This window comes from Acomys russatus, chromosome 31 (genome assembly GCF_903995435.1).
Source record: "Acomys russatus chromosome 31, mAcoRus1.1, whole genome shotgun sequence".
NCBI lineage: Eukaryota > Metazoa > Chordata > Mammalia > Rodentia > Muridae > Acomys > Acomys russatus.
In genome coordinates this window covers 12,516,666-12,531,996 of record NC_067167.1, presented here as the reverse complement: position 1 = coordinate 12,531,996, position 15,331 = coordinate 12,516,666, and the positions used below count along the sequence as shown (strand labels likewise).

The following is a 15,331-nucleotide window of genomic DNA, read 5'->3' as shown; positions in this document are numbered from 1 at the left end:
CTTCAGAGCCCTCTTCTTGCTGTACCCAGGCAGCCCGGGTAGGCTACCTCAAGGTCTCAACCACAGCATGGGACCTGAGGACAAATGAAAAAAACTCATTTCCAACCTGACAGAGAATGTGGTTTATTTTGCTGTCAGTTCCTCAAAAAGAGGCACCGGTATTGTTGACACCCGCAATTCTGCCAAAGGGTGATCTGTATATTTGAAGGGCTTGCTTTCCCTGGACGCAAGTTCACGTAGCCTTAAGAGAGGTATTAATTAGACATGTCCTTTTAGTTCTTGCTCAGTAGAAAGAGCTGCCAAGAAGAATTAAAGTGTAATTTGTAACTCATTATGATTGTTTTTCCTCATGATTCTACCTGAGCTGGGACAGTAGAGGTCAGAGCCAACACCACATGGCCTTGGGAGCACGGAGGGGAGGCAGAGGCAGCTTCAGGTTTAAGGAGGAGGGGGCACCAGGAGAGAAGACAAGCTAAGATGAGCAAACTAAGGGTTGCTGAGGAGTGCTGGGTGGGGATGGGTAGGGTGAGGCTGACTAGAGGCTTCTGAGGCCAAAGCAGAGGCCAAAGTGGAGGCAAAGGCCTGAAAGGCACTACCAGCCAGGAGCTCCAAAGTCTGCCTTCTATATGACCACGGGCTCAAATCCAGCCTTAAGTGTAGCTGACCAGAGCAAAGGTAAAGAGCCCCGGATGGAGAAGCAGCCCAGGAGTGACACTGACCGGAGCCCACTCAATCCTCACGACAGTCGTGTGTACTGGGCAGGGGTAATAATAATTTTACAGATAGTGAAATGGAGCTCTGAAGGGGATATTTGGAAAAAGACCACGCTGCCGGTTGGTAGCTCACTGATGCCTCTCCTGGGGGGCTTTACTGGCCCTCCTCTGGTCCTGGCCTCTCTCCTGGCCTCTGGTCCACTGGTCCTTCTCACAACAGAAGGGAAATATGAGCTATGATGTTTCCTAGAACCTGGCTCTCTGGTTACCTGCTGTGTCTTGCTGCTCTGGGCCACTAGCCCAAAGGGAAGTGGAATTCCAAAGGCTGGCTTAGGCAGAGTCAGGCTGACAGCTGGGGTTGCACTCTGCCAAGCATCTCGAAAAAGCCTCCAGGTCTTGCCGTGCCAAATTTCTCCTCCTTGAGTGTTGTCATGTCACGTGAGGTGGCACAGTCCCAAGCATTGAAGACTAGCCTTGGCGGGATCTTCTCTACCTAAATTCGTTAGGCGCTGGGTTTCTTTAAAACTGAGATTACCACCATCACCGTCAACCTGGCGCCACCATGTCAAGGATGTGGTCATCTTGTCCCGCGAGACTGTACTGAAAGACCCCAAACCACCATTAATAGTTTAGCAGCAGTAACACCATTTTGCAAGGCTGAACCAAGTGCAGGGTTCAACCCCCCTCCCCCAAGAGGGAGGGAACGGGGCAGTGAAGCAAGACAGGGCAGGGGAGAAAAACAAGATGTTTTGCTAAAACAGGATATCTGTGGGTGGTCGGCCACCTGGTATTACCTAAGGCCCCTGATAACCACCCACTCCCCCTCCCAATTTCCTGGTACCGAAAAACAGCCATGACCAGGACTTGAACCCGAATAAATCTAGCCTCATTTGAATCACCCAATCAGAACCCTGTAACTATGTTTCTCGCTTCTGTACTCGCGCTTTTTGCTCTCCTGACCCTATAAAAGACCAATTCCCCCCTCGAAGGTGCGCCAGTCCTGCATTGACTTGGACGCCCCAGGTACCTGTGTATCCAATAAAGCCTCTTGCTGTTGCAGCCGATCGTCTGGTCTCTGGGAGGGTCTCCACTGATAGACCACCTAATTGAGTGGGGGTCTTTCAGTACTTCTGGGAATTGCAAAGCCTCCAGGGGCGTCCTACCCCAGGGCTGTTTGTGTCACCTTTCCTTTTCTCGTGATCAGCTTGCTGCCCATGACGGCCACTGGCTTGCATCCACTCTATATTACCCAGCCAGGTGCTTTCCAACCCCAATGTTCTCAAAACAGGATGGGTGGGCTTGCAAAGAGGGGCCCATTCAGTCATTCTGCAAACTCAGTTCCAGCCACCGTCAGGGGGCAGGGGAGGAGTAGTCAAGAGTGAAGCAAGAAGCTGCTCACAGCTTCTAAAGTCCCACTAAAGATAATAGGATAATGCGTTGGTCAGAATTAGGGAGTTGGCAGTCAATGCCTTACAGGCAAAGTCCTCCAGTCAAGGTTGCTACTCTCCCCTGGGCTTTGGCCTTGGAGACTAGGCCAACCCTTTTCCAAGCCCTTCCCCTGGGTTGGGCACGGTGCCCGCGAGTCACAGACCGTCGGACCCACCCCCTGCGTCGTCCAGGGCGCGCTCACCAAGGAAGAGACTGAAGCTTAGTCAGGGAGGTTGAGCATCCTCCCGGGGCTCCCAGGCTCGTCACACGGACCATCCCCACCAGCCCCGAGTCAGGGCAAGGAAGCAGAGTTTGGCACGCACCCAGCCGGGTCCCACCAGCCGCCACCCTCCTCTCTGCTTCGCTGCGGTTGCGTCCCCGCGGGGTCCCCCCCGGAGCTTGCCCGCTGCCCACGCCCTCACCACCAAACCCCCCAAGCCGAGGCTCCCTCACCCGGCACCTCTCTGGAGCGCGGCGGGCTGACTGGGCATGCTCCGGAGCCCGGCCCCGCGCCGTGGGAGCCAAGCGCATGCAGTCGCCGGATCGGGGGCTCGCCGTCCAGGGGCGCGGCGCCCAGGCTGCCGCTCTCGCCGATGCGCTGGCCAGCCTACGCCGGACGCGAGCCAGGATGGCGTCCCTCACCGCCTACGGTATGGCTGGCTGGCGGGCCGGGCGGGGGCGTGGGAGCAGAGAGCCGGCACCCCAGGAAACTTCGGGGTTCGCCTCTGTCTGCGGGGCTGCCAGAAAGGGAGTTGAACCCTGGGGCTGAGAGACCCACATTCCCAGCACCAGGAGGATGCTTGGGAGCTGGGAGCAGTACTTGCCAGTAGAGTCCGGGGGACCCCCAAAAGGCTTACATTGGGGAGCTCTGGAGTTCTTACAAGGGACACAGGGACGCGGGGTATCAGGTCCTGTTTAAGGTTAGAGCCTTGAACTTGGGGGGCATGGGTTCGCTGGGAGGCTGTCTTGTCCCTGTCTGACCTTGTGCAAGTTATTTAAACTTTTTCTGCTCCCAGCATGTCTCCATCTGTAAAAGTGAGGCGAGAACATCCCTGACAGATGCTGTGGAGTTAAAATAATATGCACCGATTATTTTTCTCTTTTAATGCAAAAGGGAAATCAGATTGGCAGCAAAAGTTTGGAGGCTATCAAAAGGCGTGATTGCCTCACCCCCGTTTCCCAGTGGGGGGAAAAATGTATCTGAGCACTTACAAGCCTGCGGACATGGAGGACATTGCACAGTTCTGAAGGCAGTCCCAAGGAAGGCTTGTGATCCAGCGAGCAATCCCAGTAGGCAGCTCCTTATCAACATCCCTGCGTGTGTGTGTGTGTGTGTGTGTGTGTGTGTGTGTGTGTGTGAAAAAGCAATTCTCTCTAGTCCTTTATCAGAAAGGCGGCTGAGCGTGGGTTAGAGGAAGCAAGCAGTCTGTCCGCCCTTCCTCTGCTTGCAGTCAGTCAGTCGGCTGTGATAACATCTAGATTCTGAGTTTCAAGGGGAAGGTTGTGAGCAATCTTGGGGAGTGTTCTGCAGGGACACCTGGAAGTCTGGGCTTGCTAGGAGGGCAGTGGGTACTCAGGGGTGTTCAGGTTTTGGTCTCCAGGCCTGTGTCCCCTGATCATTTCCCCAAGGTTAAAGGGGTGAGGCCTCTCTCTCTTTCTGATGATTTGGCATTTGCAGTTGATTCTAGGGAACCCACTAACACACTGTGAGCAGGTTATAAAGGACAGAGTGACCTATGCTTGTCTTTTCCTCTTCATTCAAAGCATTTTTCCGTTTTCTGGGATGTGATTGTTCATATTCCCCACCCATTGGATGTACAATTTCCTCTTTTCTTGAGTTCCTTTTATTGGGGATAATGCAATATTCTGAAGGCGTTTTAGGAATATTCTATTGCCAAAACCCCAAGAAATTTACACCTCTCCTGTCAAAGGATCTAACTTAATGGGTTTTTGTTTTGTTTTGTTCTGTTTTTATTTTACATCTTTGTAGACACTGTCCCCAGGATACTGTCGGTAGTAGGTTTACATAATAACTGGTTTTCTAAGTTCCTAGAAATTCGCTGGGCACCCAGGTGGGAAAAAATGAAGTCATAATAATCGAAATTGCTTTGAAAAGCAAGTATGTTTAGTAATCAAAGAAAATGGTGGTTGGTTACTATGGGGGCACTTAAGAATCCCACAGGTCCATCTTTAGACACTTAAAAGGAGGCGAAACCTATTTAAATACAGTGAACAGGATTTGTGCTGTCTTAACTATTTCCCTTCTTCCCCCCTGTTTCTTCCGGGTGAATATAGTTGGCTAGCGAGCCCACGTCACGTCTTAGCTCCACAGTGAAGGTCCATCAGCGTTTTTAGCTTTACTGAACCAGTGAAAGAGAAACAAGTTGGAGCACACTCAGTATGTTCTCCATTCATGGGATGCTATGAAGAAAAGTGACGTGTCGAGTGGGGCTTGGGGCCCTTCTGCGCACACCATTTCCCAGCCAATTGAACTGTTTTTTTTTTTTTTTTTTTTTTTTTTTAAATGCTTCATTTCAGTTCTAACTGGATCTGATGGGTTTAGGCAGCACGATGAAGGATGGTGTGACTTTAGAGGATCCAGTTTTTACGCTCACTTGGCTAATCCAAAAACTGCTTTTAATCCTATCTTTAGGCCCAGGGTTGCTGAGACAATGAACAGTTACACTGTAGATCTCAGAGGAATCTAGCTTATGTATGCATTTCAACAGCAGCAGACTCCAGGGAACCTCCTTTGCTCCCTCCCAATATGCATTTTCCATACAGTATTAGAACTTGCTCTTTCTATATTTTAAAAAAATGAAATTTTCTTTTAGGCTACCATCTGAGCACAAATATTCTAGGAATGTGAGGTGAGAGAGGGATGGTATGTAATTGTAATTTGTAATTGCTCTTTGATAAGCATCCACTTCCCACTTCATGCACTGGGGTGGCTTGTATGCCTCTTTGTTGTTAAAGCCTCAACCCTTTACACTCACCACGGACATTTCTTTCCTTGTCCTTTAAATAGTTTAAGCTCTTAACCACTTTGAGCTCATTACATAACTATATGCACAAGGCTTAAGATGGGTGGCAAGTCTGGTTTAGGGAGAAGTGACTGGTCATACAATAGAAAGCACAGGGCCGTGTCCCTGTCAGGTCCAGGAAGAGCCTTATCTTTGGACCTGCAGGTCTGGCCTTGAGTGGCAACGTGGGATCTCAGGATGTTTAAAAAGGGAATCAGAGAGGTGACACAGTGGCTATTTCTTACAGTGCAGGCCTCTCTGAGAAGATGTTTGAACAGAGACCTGAGTCATCAGAGGAGAAAGAGCAAGGAGTTCCACTATATTGGGGAGGAAGATGGTTGGTGAAGGGAACACGAGTGTAAAAGGCCCTGTGGCAGGCAGGGATGAGCTGGTCATAGCCAAGGCTGGTGAGGAAGGCAATGGTGGCCAGAGCAGAAAGAGCAAGCAGAAGGCAGGAAGATAACGCAATCAGAGCTGGCACTGCTGTGACCACGCCCCCCTCGCCTTCCTTGTTTTCAGACTCTCTCACGTAAGTCAACGTTCACTTGGGTTTTCCCCTTAACCTTTTACACCTCCACTCTCAGTCATGTGGACAGTCTTGGCTATATACTTCTCAAGTGCTAGACCACGGCTCTGTGTGCAGACTCTGTCTCTTATTGAGAGACCCAACTAGGGGCAACAAAGTCTTCTGGCTTTAAGAAGACTGTGGGGTGTGAAGATTTATAATAAGACTTCATGTGAAATCCCTCCGCAAATTGTCACAGAAACTAGCCTGGTGTTAACTCTTCATTCATTTGAAGAAAATGTGTCGTAGATAGGTTGAGGAACTCCTTTAACCCATTATGATGGGGGGTTGGGGGGAAGCCCAAAGGCCTGTGCAGGGAGTTTGGTTCTAAAGCCTGGAGGTGAGTGTGTGTAGCCAGGAGGAGGAAGAAAGATGAATAGGGCACTGGGTGATGCCGCTTGCAAGGCAGCTTGAGCCGAGGCTTGTAGAGGATGGATATCCAGGCTAGCAGTTGTGACTGAAGGAGCTACAGGGTGGAGTGTAGGGGGAGGGGTAAGCCTAACAGTGCAACATGTCAATCAAAGGAGCCTTAAAGGAGGAGCTCAAGATAAAATTCCCCCTTCCTGACTTCATTTTTATTCAAGTGTCTCCACATTGAAATCAGCTCAGACCTTTTTTTTTTTTTTCATGCAAGAATGTGTTTGCCTACCAGCCGTCCGCTAGTCTTTTCTACTCCCACGTCCCTTTGCCGCTGCCAGCTCAGTGTGTCCACAGCACAACATACCTGCTGTCTTGGAATATCTCCAGTTACTGAGCTCAAGTCAAGTCACCTGTCCGGGATCTAGCTTGAACCCAGGGTCTCCCAGGATGAAGGAGGCAACTTTGTTTCTCTCCCCAGTGGCAAAGTCAACTGAAACAGAGAACTATAGTGGGTGGGGATGGGCGTGGCGAGGGAGGGGCCTACAGCGGTTCCCTAGAAGAGGAGACAATAGTTAGAAATTGGTGGGGAGAAAGAAGACCTTCTGAGAGCAACAGAAATGAAAGAGCCACTGGGGGTGAGGGCAGTGGGGGCAACACAGTGCAGCAGGGAGCATGACAAAGGTGACAGGGAGTGGCCAGAGAGGTGCAGGGGCTACTGCATTGTACTGTGCTCAGCCAGACTCCCAGGAGTCATCTTCCAGCACTCCTTGGTAATGGGCTTAATCTACCTCCTATACTGTTGCTACTTTTAAAATCTTAAAAATAGGGTCATGATGAGCTTTAGACACAATAGCACTTGCAATTGCGTTCATACGAAAAGCAACTGACACCTGCCTTAGTTACTTTTCTCATTGTTCTGGATAAATAAATATATAGTACAAATAAGAAAAGAAAATATTTTTATTTTTGGCTCATACTTTGAAGGTATAGCCCATCAGAGTGGAGAAGTGACCATGGCAGGAAACTGAGGCAGCTGGCCACATTGCATCCTCAGTCAAGAAGCTGAGAGAGATGAACGTTGGTTCTCGGCGAGCTTTTAAAAAAATTTTGCCTAGGACCTCAGGCCATGCCTCAGTTAAACTAGTCTAGAAAAATCTCCAAGGTCATTCCAGATCTAGTCAGACTGACAGTCAAGATTAACTGTCACAGTTCACAGAACCCCAAATCCATGGATGCCCAAGTCCCTTTTACAGAATGGCCTTTTATCGTATAATCCGCACACGTCCTCCTGTACTCTTTAAGTCATATCTACATTGCAGACAATACCCAATACAATACAAGTGCACATGAGTGGTTGTGTTATTTAGACCGTGGATAACAACAACAAAAAACCTGTACATGTCCAGTATGCACACAATTTGTGAAAATAATATTTTCTATCCTTAGTTGGTTGACTCCTTGGAAGCAGAACCTGCAGGTGTTTAGGGCCGCCTGAATTAGCTCTTACCATCAGCCGCCTCTCCCAGGCAAGAAACTCACCCACCAAGTCCTGTTAATTCTTCTACCCCAGTGTATTCCTCTCCTGTACCCAGGCCAGCACCATTGCTCAGCCTGACCCCAGCAGCATCAGCATCAGCATCTCAGCTGCTGGTCCCACCTGCATCCCTCATTCTGTTATCTCTCTGCTTGAAACTCTTTACTGGCTCCACTCTGCCTAGGATCAGGCTCTTACCTGTCCACCCTTTTCGCCCTTGGCTGTAGCATCTTACACATTAGGGAGGCAGGTGACTTTCGAAGACTTTCTTGGGGTTTCCTGGGTGCATTCTCCGAAACATACCTCCCCCGTTTTTTGCCCAGATCTCATTTCTTCTTCTGAAATCTAGAAAGACTTGCCTGGTAGCTTCCCGTTTTGTACTGCAGTGCGTGTGTTGTAAGATCTCAGAGTACAAGGTCCATTTCTTCCACCGTTGTGTCCTTGGTGCCTAGCACTGTGCCTGGTATGAGCCCATCCTTGGCTACCTGGCTGATGGACTGACTGAATGGACTCCAGCAGAGAGCATCCCAGCAGTCCACACACCATTCCCAAGCTGTTCTTTTTTTTTCTTAGAGATGGGGTCTGTGTGTCCTCAAAGCTGGCCCTGAAACTCTGAGCTCAAATGATCCTCCATCTCCAACTACCTGACTAGTTAGGCTGACATGTGATTCTGACTATCCCCAACCTTATACACGCTTGTAAAATTTTATTTTTATACTTTGACCGTTTTACACACGTGTATAATGAATTTTAGTTCCACCCCCCATTACACTGTCTCATCCTGATTCCTTCTCCTGCTGAAAATTCACCCCACTTATCAACAAGTTCTCCTCATACTTTCATGTTCAATGTGTGTGTGCATGTGTATGAGTGTGTGAGTATGTGCATGATAGAGTGTGCATGATAGAGTGTGCATGATAGAGTGTGCATGATAGAGTGTGCATGATAGAGTGTGCATGATAGAGTGTGCATGATAGAGAGTGTGCATGATAGAGTGTGCATGATAGAGTGTGCATGATAGAGTGTGCATGATAGAGTGTGCATGATAGAGTGTGCATGATAGAGTGTGCATGATAGAGTGTGCATGATAGAGTGTGCATGATAGAGTGTGCATGATAGTGTGCATGATAGAGTGTGCATGATAGAGTGTGCATGATAGAGAGTGTGCATGATAGAGTGTGCATGATAGAGAGTGTGCATGATAGAGTGTGCATGATAGAGTGTGCATGATAGAGTGTGCATGATAGAGAGTGCATGATAGAGAGTGTGCGTGATAGAGTGTGCGTGATAGAGAGTGTGCGTGATAGAGTGTGCATGATAGAGTGCATGATAGAGTGTGCATGATAGAGTGCATGATAGAGTGTGCATGATAGAGTGTGCATGATAGAGTGTGCATGATAGAGAGTGTGCATGATAGAGTGTGCATGATAGAGAGTGCATGATAGAGTGTGCATGATAGAGTGTGCATGATAGAGTGTGCATGATAGAGTGTGCATGATAGAGTGTGCATGATAGAGTGTGCATGATAGAGTGTGCATGATAGAGTGTGCATGATAGAGTGTGCATGATAGAGTGCATGATAGAGAGTGTGCATGATAGAGTGTGCATGATAGAGAGTGTGCATGATAGAGTGTGCATGATAGAGAGTGTGCATGATAGAGTGTGCATGATAGAGAGTGCATGATAGTGTGCGTGATAGAGTGTGCGTGATAGAGTGTGCGTGATAGAGAGTGTGCATGATAGAGAGTGTGCATGATAGAGTGTGCATGATAGAGAGTGCATGATAGAGTGTGCATGATAGAGAGTGCATGATAGAGTGTGCATGATAGAGTGTGCATGATAGTGCATGATAGAGTGTGCATGTGTATGAGTGTGTGCCTGTGTATGTGTTTGGATGTGTGTGTGTGAGTGAGTGTGTGTGCATATGTGTGTGTGTCTGTGGTGTATGAGAGAGTGTGTATGTGCATGGGTGTGAGTGGTTGTATATGAATGTGTGAGAGTGAGTGTGTATTTTGTTTGTGTGTGTGAGCGTGTGTGGTGTGTGTGTGTGTGAATGTGAGAATGTGCATAAGAAAAAAGTGTATGTGTGTGTTTGAGTGTGTGCATGTGTATATGATGTATGTGAGAGTATACGTGCATGGGTGTGAGTATGTGCATGTGTGTGCGTGTGTGTGTTTGAGTGAGTGTGTATTGTGTGTGTGCATGGGTTTGAGTGTGTCTGTGTGTGTTGTATATGTGTGTGTGTTCCGCATATTCATAGGCTTGAGTGTGTGTGTGTGTGTGTGTGTGTGTGTGTGTGTGTGTGTCCCAGAGCTTAATTAAGGTGGTCTGCATGCACAATTGGTGAAATTTCTTGGAACATGGAAAAGTTATCAGCAACTTCATCCTTAACAAGCTTTGAAAATTTTCATTTTCCTATTAAAATTTGCAAATGAGGTAGTTTTTAGCTTTCAAAAAAACAGGAACATGCAGAAGAGGAAAAAACTAGCATTCTTGTACCATGAAATGAACCACACGCCGACTGTCTCATGCTGCACTACAAATGACTCCAGGGGCCTCTGTGATGACTTCTGTTTCCCCATCACCACCTGGCATGCTCGGTGTTCTGTAACACAGACAATCGCGGTCAACTCTGATTAGGATCCTTTGATTAAGGAGTTCCTTCGATGCGTATAAGGATTATTCTTTGACTTTGAGCCCTTTGCATTATGTAAGTTTCTTCCTGGGAGTAGAAAGTAAGCTGAAACTTTATTTTGATTCTATGAAGGTCAGTTGACTTCTTTCCTGTAAAACGTTGCATTAGAAAGAGAAAGTGTCTTCGTATATTCTATGCTAGTGTGTAATCAGTACCAAAGATGGAGTGGCTTAGACAGCAGACGTTTATTCCTAACAGCTCGTCAGGGTGGAAGAGTCAGGATTAAGGTGCTGATAGAGTCCGAGTCTAGTAAAGGGCCCTTCGTGGCTTGCAGATAGCTGCTTCCTCGGTGTGGGTGACGTGGCCGCTTCCGGGTGAGAGCTCATGGGGAGGGATATACACACACACATGTATATATATACACACACACACACACATATATATGATTTCATTTACTTAATTTGCATTGGTGGTTTGCCTGCAAATATGCCTGTGGGAAGGCTGCCATGAGTGCCAGGCATTGAACTCAGGACCTCTGGAAGAGCATCCAGTGCTCTTAACCGCTGAGCCGTCTCTCCAGCCCTATGTATTTGTCCTGTTTACGTACACTAACCTCACCGTGACAGTCCTACCCTCTAAAGCCTAGAGGTTGAGGTAAAGAGCCTACACCAAATACCATCATCACATCAGGGGGTCACGGTTTCAAATATGAGTCTTGGGGACACAAACATCTGGCTCATGACAAACAATGAGAATGTAGACCTAGTCAAATACTCCATCCACAGCTCCCAAGGAAGGTTCTAGAAAAAATAATTCAGTCTACCCTTTGTGAAGGGGTAGTGTTCGACGCTGTTGGTTCCAGAAGCACAAATAAAACCTGTAGTAAGACTCAGGCCTTCACTCTCTGAGGAAAAGGAACATGGAATGTGTGGGGTTTTTTGTTTGTTTGTTTGTTTTGTTTTGTTTGTTTGGTTTTTGTTTTTTTGTTTTGTTTTGTTTTGTTTTGTTTGCCAGCAGGGAATTCAGCAGGTTTAAGCAGGAAAAGAAAGGGTTCTTTAATTTGGGTTCATGAAAGGCTTCCACCATGGTGCTTTGCTGCTAGGGTGGATTCAATGAAAGCTGAGTTGACGCAAGTCAGGCACGGTGTTTAGAACGCACCAACGGTGATTAAAGTGTTCGAAAGCTTTCTGGGGGCACTTGGCAAACATTCGTTGTGCCCTTGTGTACATTAGACAGAGCCCAGGCACTGTGGGCAAGGCTGGGCTGCCCTGGAGGGATGTCTTTGCCCTCCAGAAATGCGGCTCTTATGCACATCAATGAGAGGATGTGCTACTCAAGTCCTCGCACAACCTAGCCTGGCTTCTGGAAGGCAGTAAGGAACACACTAGTGTGCAAACAGCGGGGAAAGCAGGCGATTCCCCCCAGAGCAGTGTAGGGCGGAGCACATGGCATGCTGTTTGTCTCTATCACAGTATTGAAGAGATTCAGCTTTATGGCAAAAGCCACAGAGACCGACTAGCTACACTTCGACGGGTTCGTCAGCGTCTTGAGGGAAGTCCCTACACACCTGTTTGTATCTGGGGCCGCTCTCTGCTTGCTGTTCATGGTAGGCAGCCATGTGCTTTAGAACACGGAAGGAGATGAAGGGGGAAAACAAGGAAGAAGCGTCAGGGCTTGAGAATTTAGAAACATTTCTGCTTAGCAAATGGGATAAACGCAGACGGCAGGACAGCATCCTTGTGTTTTTGTTTGTTCGTTTTTAGCAGAACTCATCCCAGAGATGGATGCTGGTGTAACCTATCATTTACCTGGTGGTGTGAAGACCACTCTGCAGCTCCTGTTCTTATGCATCTGAGGGCAACTGTCCTCAGCACCTTCGTCTTATCCAGATGCACTTGCAAGTTAAATTCTCTTTGTAGCACTTATGTGATAATGCTTATTTTGTGATACTTTTCACTGGATCGTGAACCAGGCAATTGGATATCTTGTTGCAAAGGTGTAACACTTCTGCTAGCGGAGTTTCTTTTTATAAGGGCTTTTCCTCCTCGGAGCAAACCTTTCTGAGGTACAACTGCTTGCATAGCACTGTAGCTGTCACCTCTCTGTACAGCCTCAGGCTGTCTGTGTTCCTGCAGTCCTATATTTTCTTGGGTTTTGTCCTTCCTGATACATGGTGCTTCTCCCAGCTTCCAGCATGGCCTGGATCACACAGACCCTGAAAAACATCTATAGCTGATTCCCAAGCCTCAGAGAATATCACCTATCAAGGTTAAAGTTCTGCTGTTGGGAAGCACTTCTCATTTTAATGAGGTAGCCAGTCACCTGGCTGGCTTAGTGAGTGGAAGATCTTGTCTTTCTGGGGGGGGGGGGGGGGGGGGGGGGGGGGGCTGGGATTCAGCACTTTTAGCCTTCCAGCCATGCTGGTCTTCCTGGTGTGGAGACTAAAGCAAGATCGCAGAGCAGTTACTGGCATGTGGTGAATGTTTTTAAGATTTTTTTAAAATGAGAATTGTCATTAAATGTGGCTCTGGTGAAAAGACTAGGCGGGGTGCTTCTTCCTTCAAATGTTTTAGTATGGCTTACTTTCTACAAATCTGATGCATACTTTCTTTTGATTAGTAGTGGAACTTTTTTTTTTAAAGCTCTTAAAAATTGATGATTTGTGCACATGCGTAAACACACACACACACACACACACACACACACATACGAGTAATAGTCACCCCTCTTCCCTGCTCCATTTCCAAAAAAACAAAAAAACCCCATATTATATCATATATTAGAGTCAGAAGAAAATTGCCTGGGGTGTGTGTGTGTGTGTGTGTGTGTGTCAGTCAATTTGACACAAGCTAGAGTCATCAGAGAGAAAAGAGCCTCAGTTGAGGAAATGCCTCCATGAGATCCAGCTGTAAAAGATTTTCTCAATTAGTGATCAATGGGGGAGGGCTGAGCTCATGGTGGGTGGAGCCATCCCCAGGCTGCTGGTCCTGGTTGTATAAGAAAGCAGGCTAAGCAAGCTCTGTGTAGCAAGCCCGTAAGCAGCACCTCTCCATGGTCTCTGCATCAGCTCCTGCCTCCGGGAGCCAGCCCTGTTTGAGCTCCTGCCTTGACTTCCTCTAAGGAGGGGGACTATGATCTGGAGGTGTGGTGTGTGCCAAATTAACACTTTCCTCCCCTACTTGTTTTTTTTGTTTGCTTTCTATTTGCTTTTCTTTTTGGCTATTGGTGTTTCATCCCAGCAGTAGAAACCCTAACTTAGACAATACCCTTTGGTGATACTAGTTTGTTTTATAATTGTTGAGATTTACTCTGTAATCAAATGCATCGTCAAGTTTTGTTCAACGTAGGCTTCATAATTAAAAATGTAAAGGAGCTGGAGAAATGTCTCAGTGGGCAAAGGAGCCTGCCACCAAGCTATCAAGCCTACTGCCTCACGCTCTGCCACAGGAACCTTCACCCGGAAGCTGTCCTCTCACCTACATACATGTGCTGTGGCATATGTGCACACTACACACACACACACACACACACACACACCCCACAAATAATGAAATAAAAGGAATTAAGAATGTATACTCTCTGTCAGGAGTGAGGTTAATGTTATTTAACTTTTTTCTTTGTGTTTGTGAAAGCCAGAGGCCAATGTTGGGTGTCTTCCTTTGATTGCTCTCTCAACCTTCATTTCGGAGACAGGGTCTCTCACAGAACCCGAAGCTCACTGTTGTGGCCAGGCTGGTGGCCAGTGAGCTCCAGGGATCCGCTTGGCTCTGCAAGCCTGCTCTCCAAACGCTGGCCTTAGAAGAGCATGCGTGCCTCCACGGCTAGCTTTTTGCAGGATTCAGGGATCCAAAGTCAGGGCATCACGTTTACCCGGCAGGCACTTTGCCTACTGAGGCATCTCCTTAGTCCTCTATTAACTTTTTAAAAAATGTTTTTATTACCATTTGTTGGTTATATAATAATGCGTTTGATACATACACATAGTGTGTTTTGGTCATTCCTAACCCCATTCTGTCCCATTACCGTTTATTAGCCTCGTCCTGCTGGTCACCTTCCGTTTTCTGACTCGTCTTCCTGTTTTCTTTTTGTGGGTTTTTTGTTGTTGTTGTTGTTGTTGTTTTGTTGTGGGTTTTTTTTTTGGTGTTTTTGTTTTTGTTTTCATTTGTGTGTGTATGTGTGTGTGTGTGTTTGCACTAAACTTTTACTTATCCAACCAATCACTTACTAAATCTAAGTTTAAAAATCTCCCTCTCTGATGGTGAATTTGCCAATCTCTCCTTGTAGTGCCACATATCAATATTTTAATTTTAATTTTGTCTTGTACATTGCGTAGTTGCTTTGAGCGGGCAGCTTTGAACTTTTCATATCCTCCTGGAGAATGGGCCCCTGCACTGCCTGTGACTGTTACTGACTCTGTTGTAGCCTTTTCGTCTGAAGGGCACGGACACCTTGAGTTTACTTGTGATCATATTTGCTTGCTGTATGTTATCACTTCAGATCTCCTTATGTTTGCTACTTTCAGTATTTCTTGAACCTCGTTTTCGATATCTCTTTCATAAACAATAATCTGTTTTCGTAAATCGATCTCACAGTTCTAAAATTAGCAGTATCAGGCTCCTTACATGTACTGCTGTTATGAATAGAACATTCTTCTAGCATCTTCTAGCATCTTTGTACTCTGGCTTTTCTTCTATGGCGCTTTCTTATTTATTTCCTTTTGCTAATTTGAACTTTTCCTTAAATCCTGTCTCTCATCCTCTATTCCACTTCTACTCCCAAACCCAACAAGGGGCTCTGGAAATTTGTGATTATCTATTGATTTTTAAAAAAATAATTGCTCTTGTGTAATATATGTTTTTTTCAGACAGAGTTTCTCTGTGTAACATCCCTGGCTGTCCTGGACTCACTTTGTAGGCAAGTCTAATCCTTTTTTTTTTTTTCCCTCTGCAGACAAGAGGAAAGGTGAGGGTGCCTGAGCCTGATTATCGTTGTTGTTGTAGCATGCTGTTCATCAGCAAACCAAGAATAATCTGGATGAAAGAGTGCTAATGTGTTCACACTTTCTACCTAGCG

At 46.9% G+C, this 15,331-nt stretch overlaps 1 protein-coding gene across 1 annotated transcript in view; it reads left to right on the top strand.

Moving 5' to 3' along the window:
* Nucleotides 1-2,655: 2,655 nt before the first annotated feature.
* Nucleotides 2,656-15,331, top strand: part of Ano4 (anoctamin 4) — a 401,662-nt gene continuing 388,986 nt past the window's right edge. Inside the window, exon 1 of the mRNA XM_051172646.1 lies at nucleotides 2,656-2,791. Within this exon, the coding sequence (XP_051028603.1) occupies nucleotides 2,671-2,791 (121 nt within the window). The 5' untranslated portion in view covers nucleotides 2,656-2,670. The remainder of the gene's footprint in view (nucleotides 2,792-15,331) is intronic.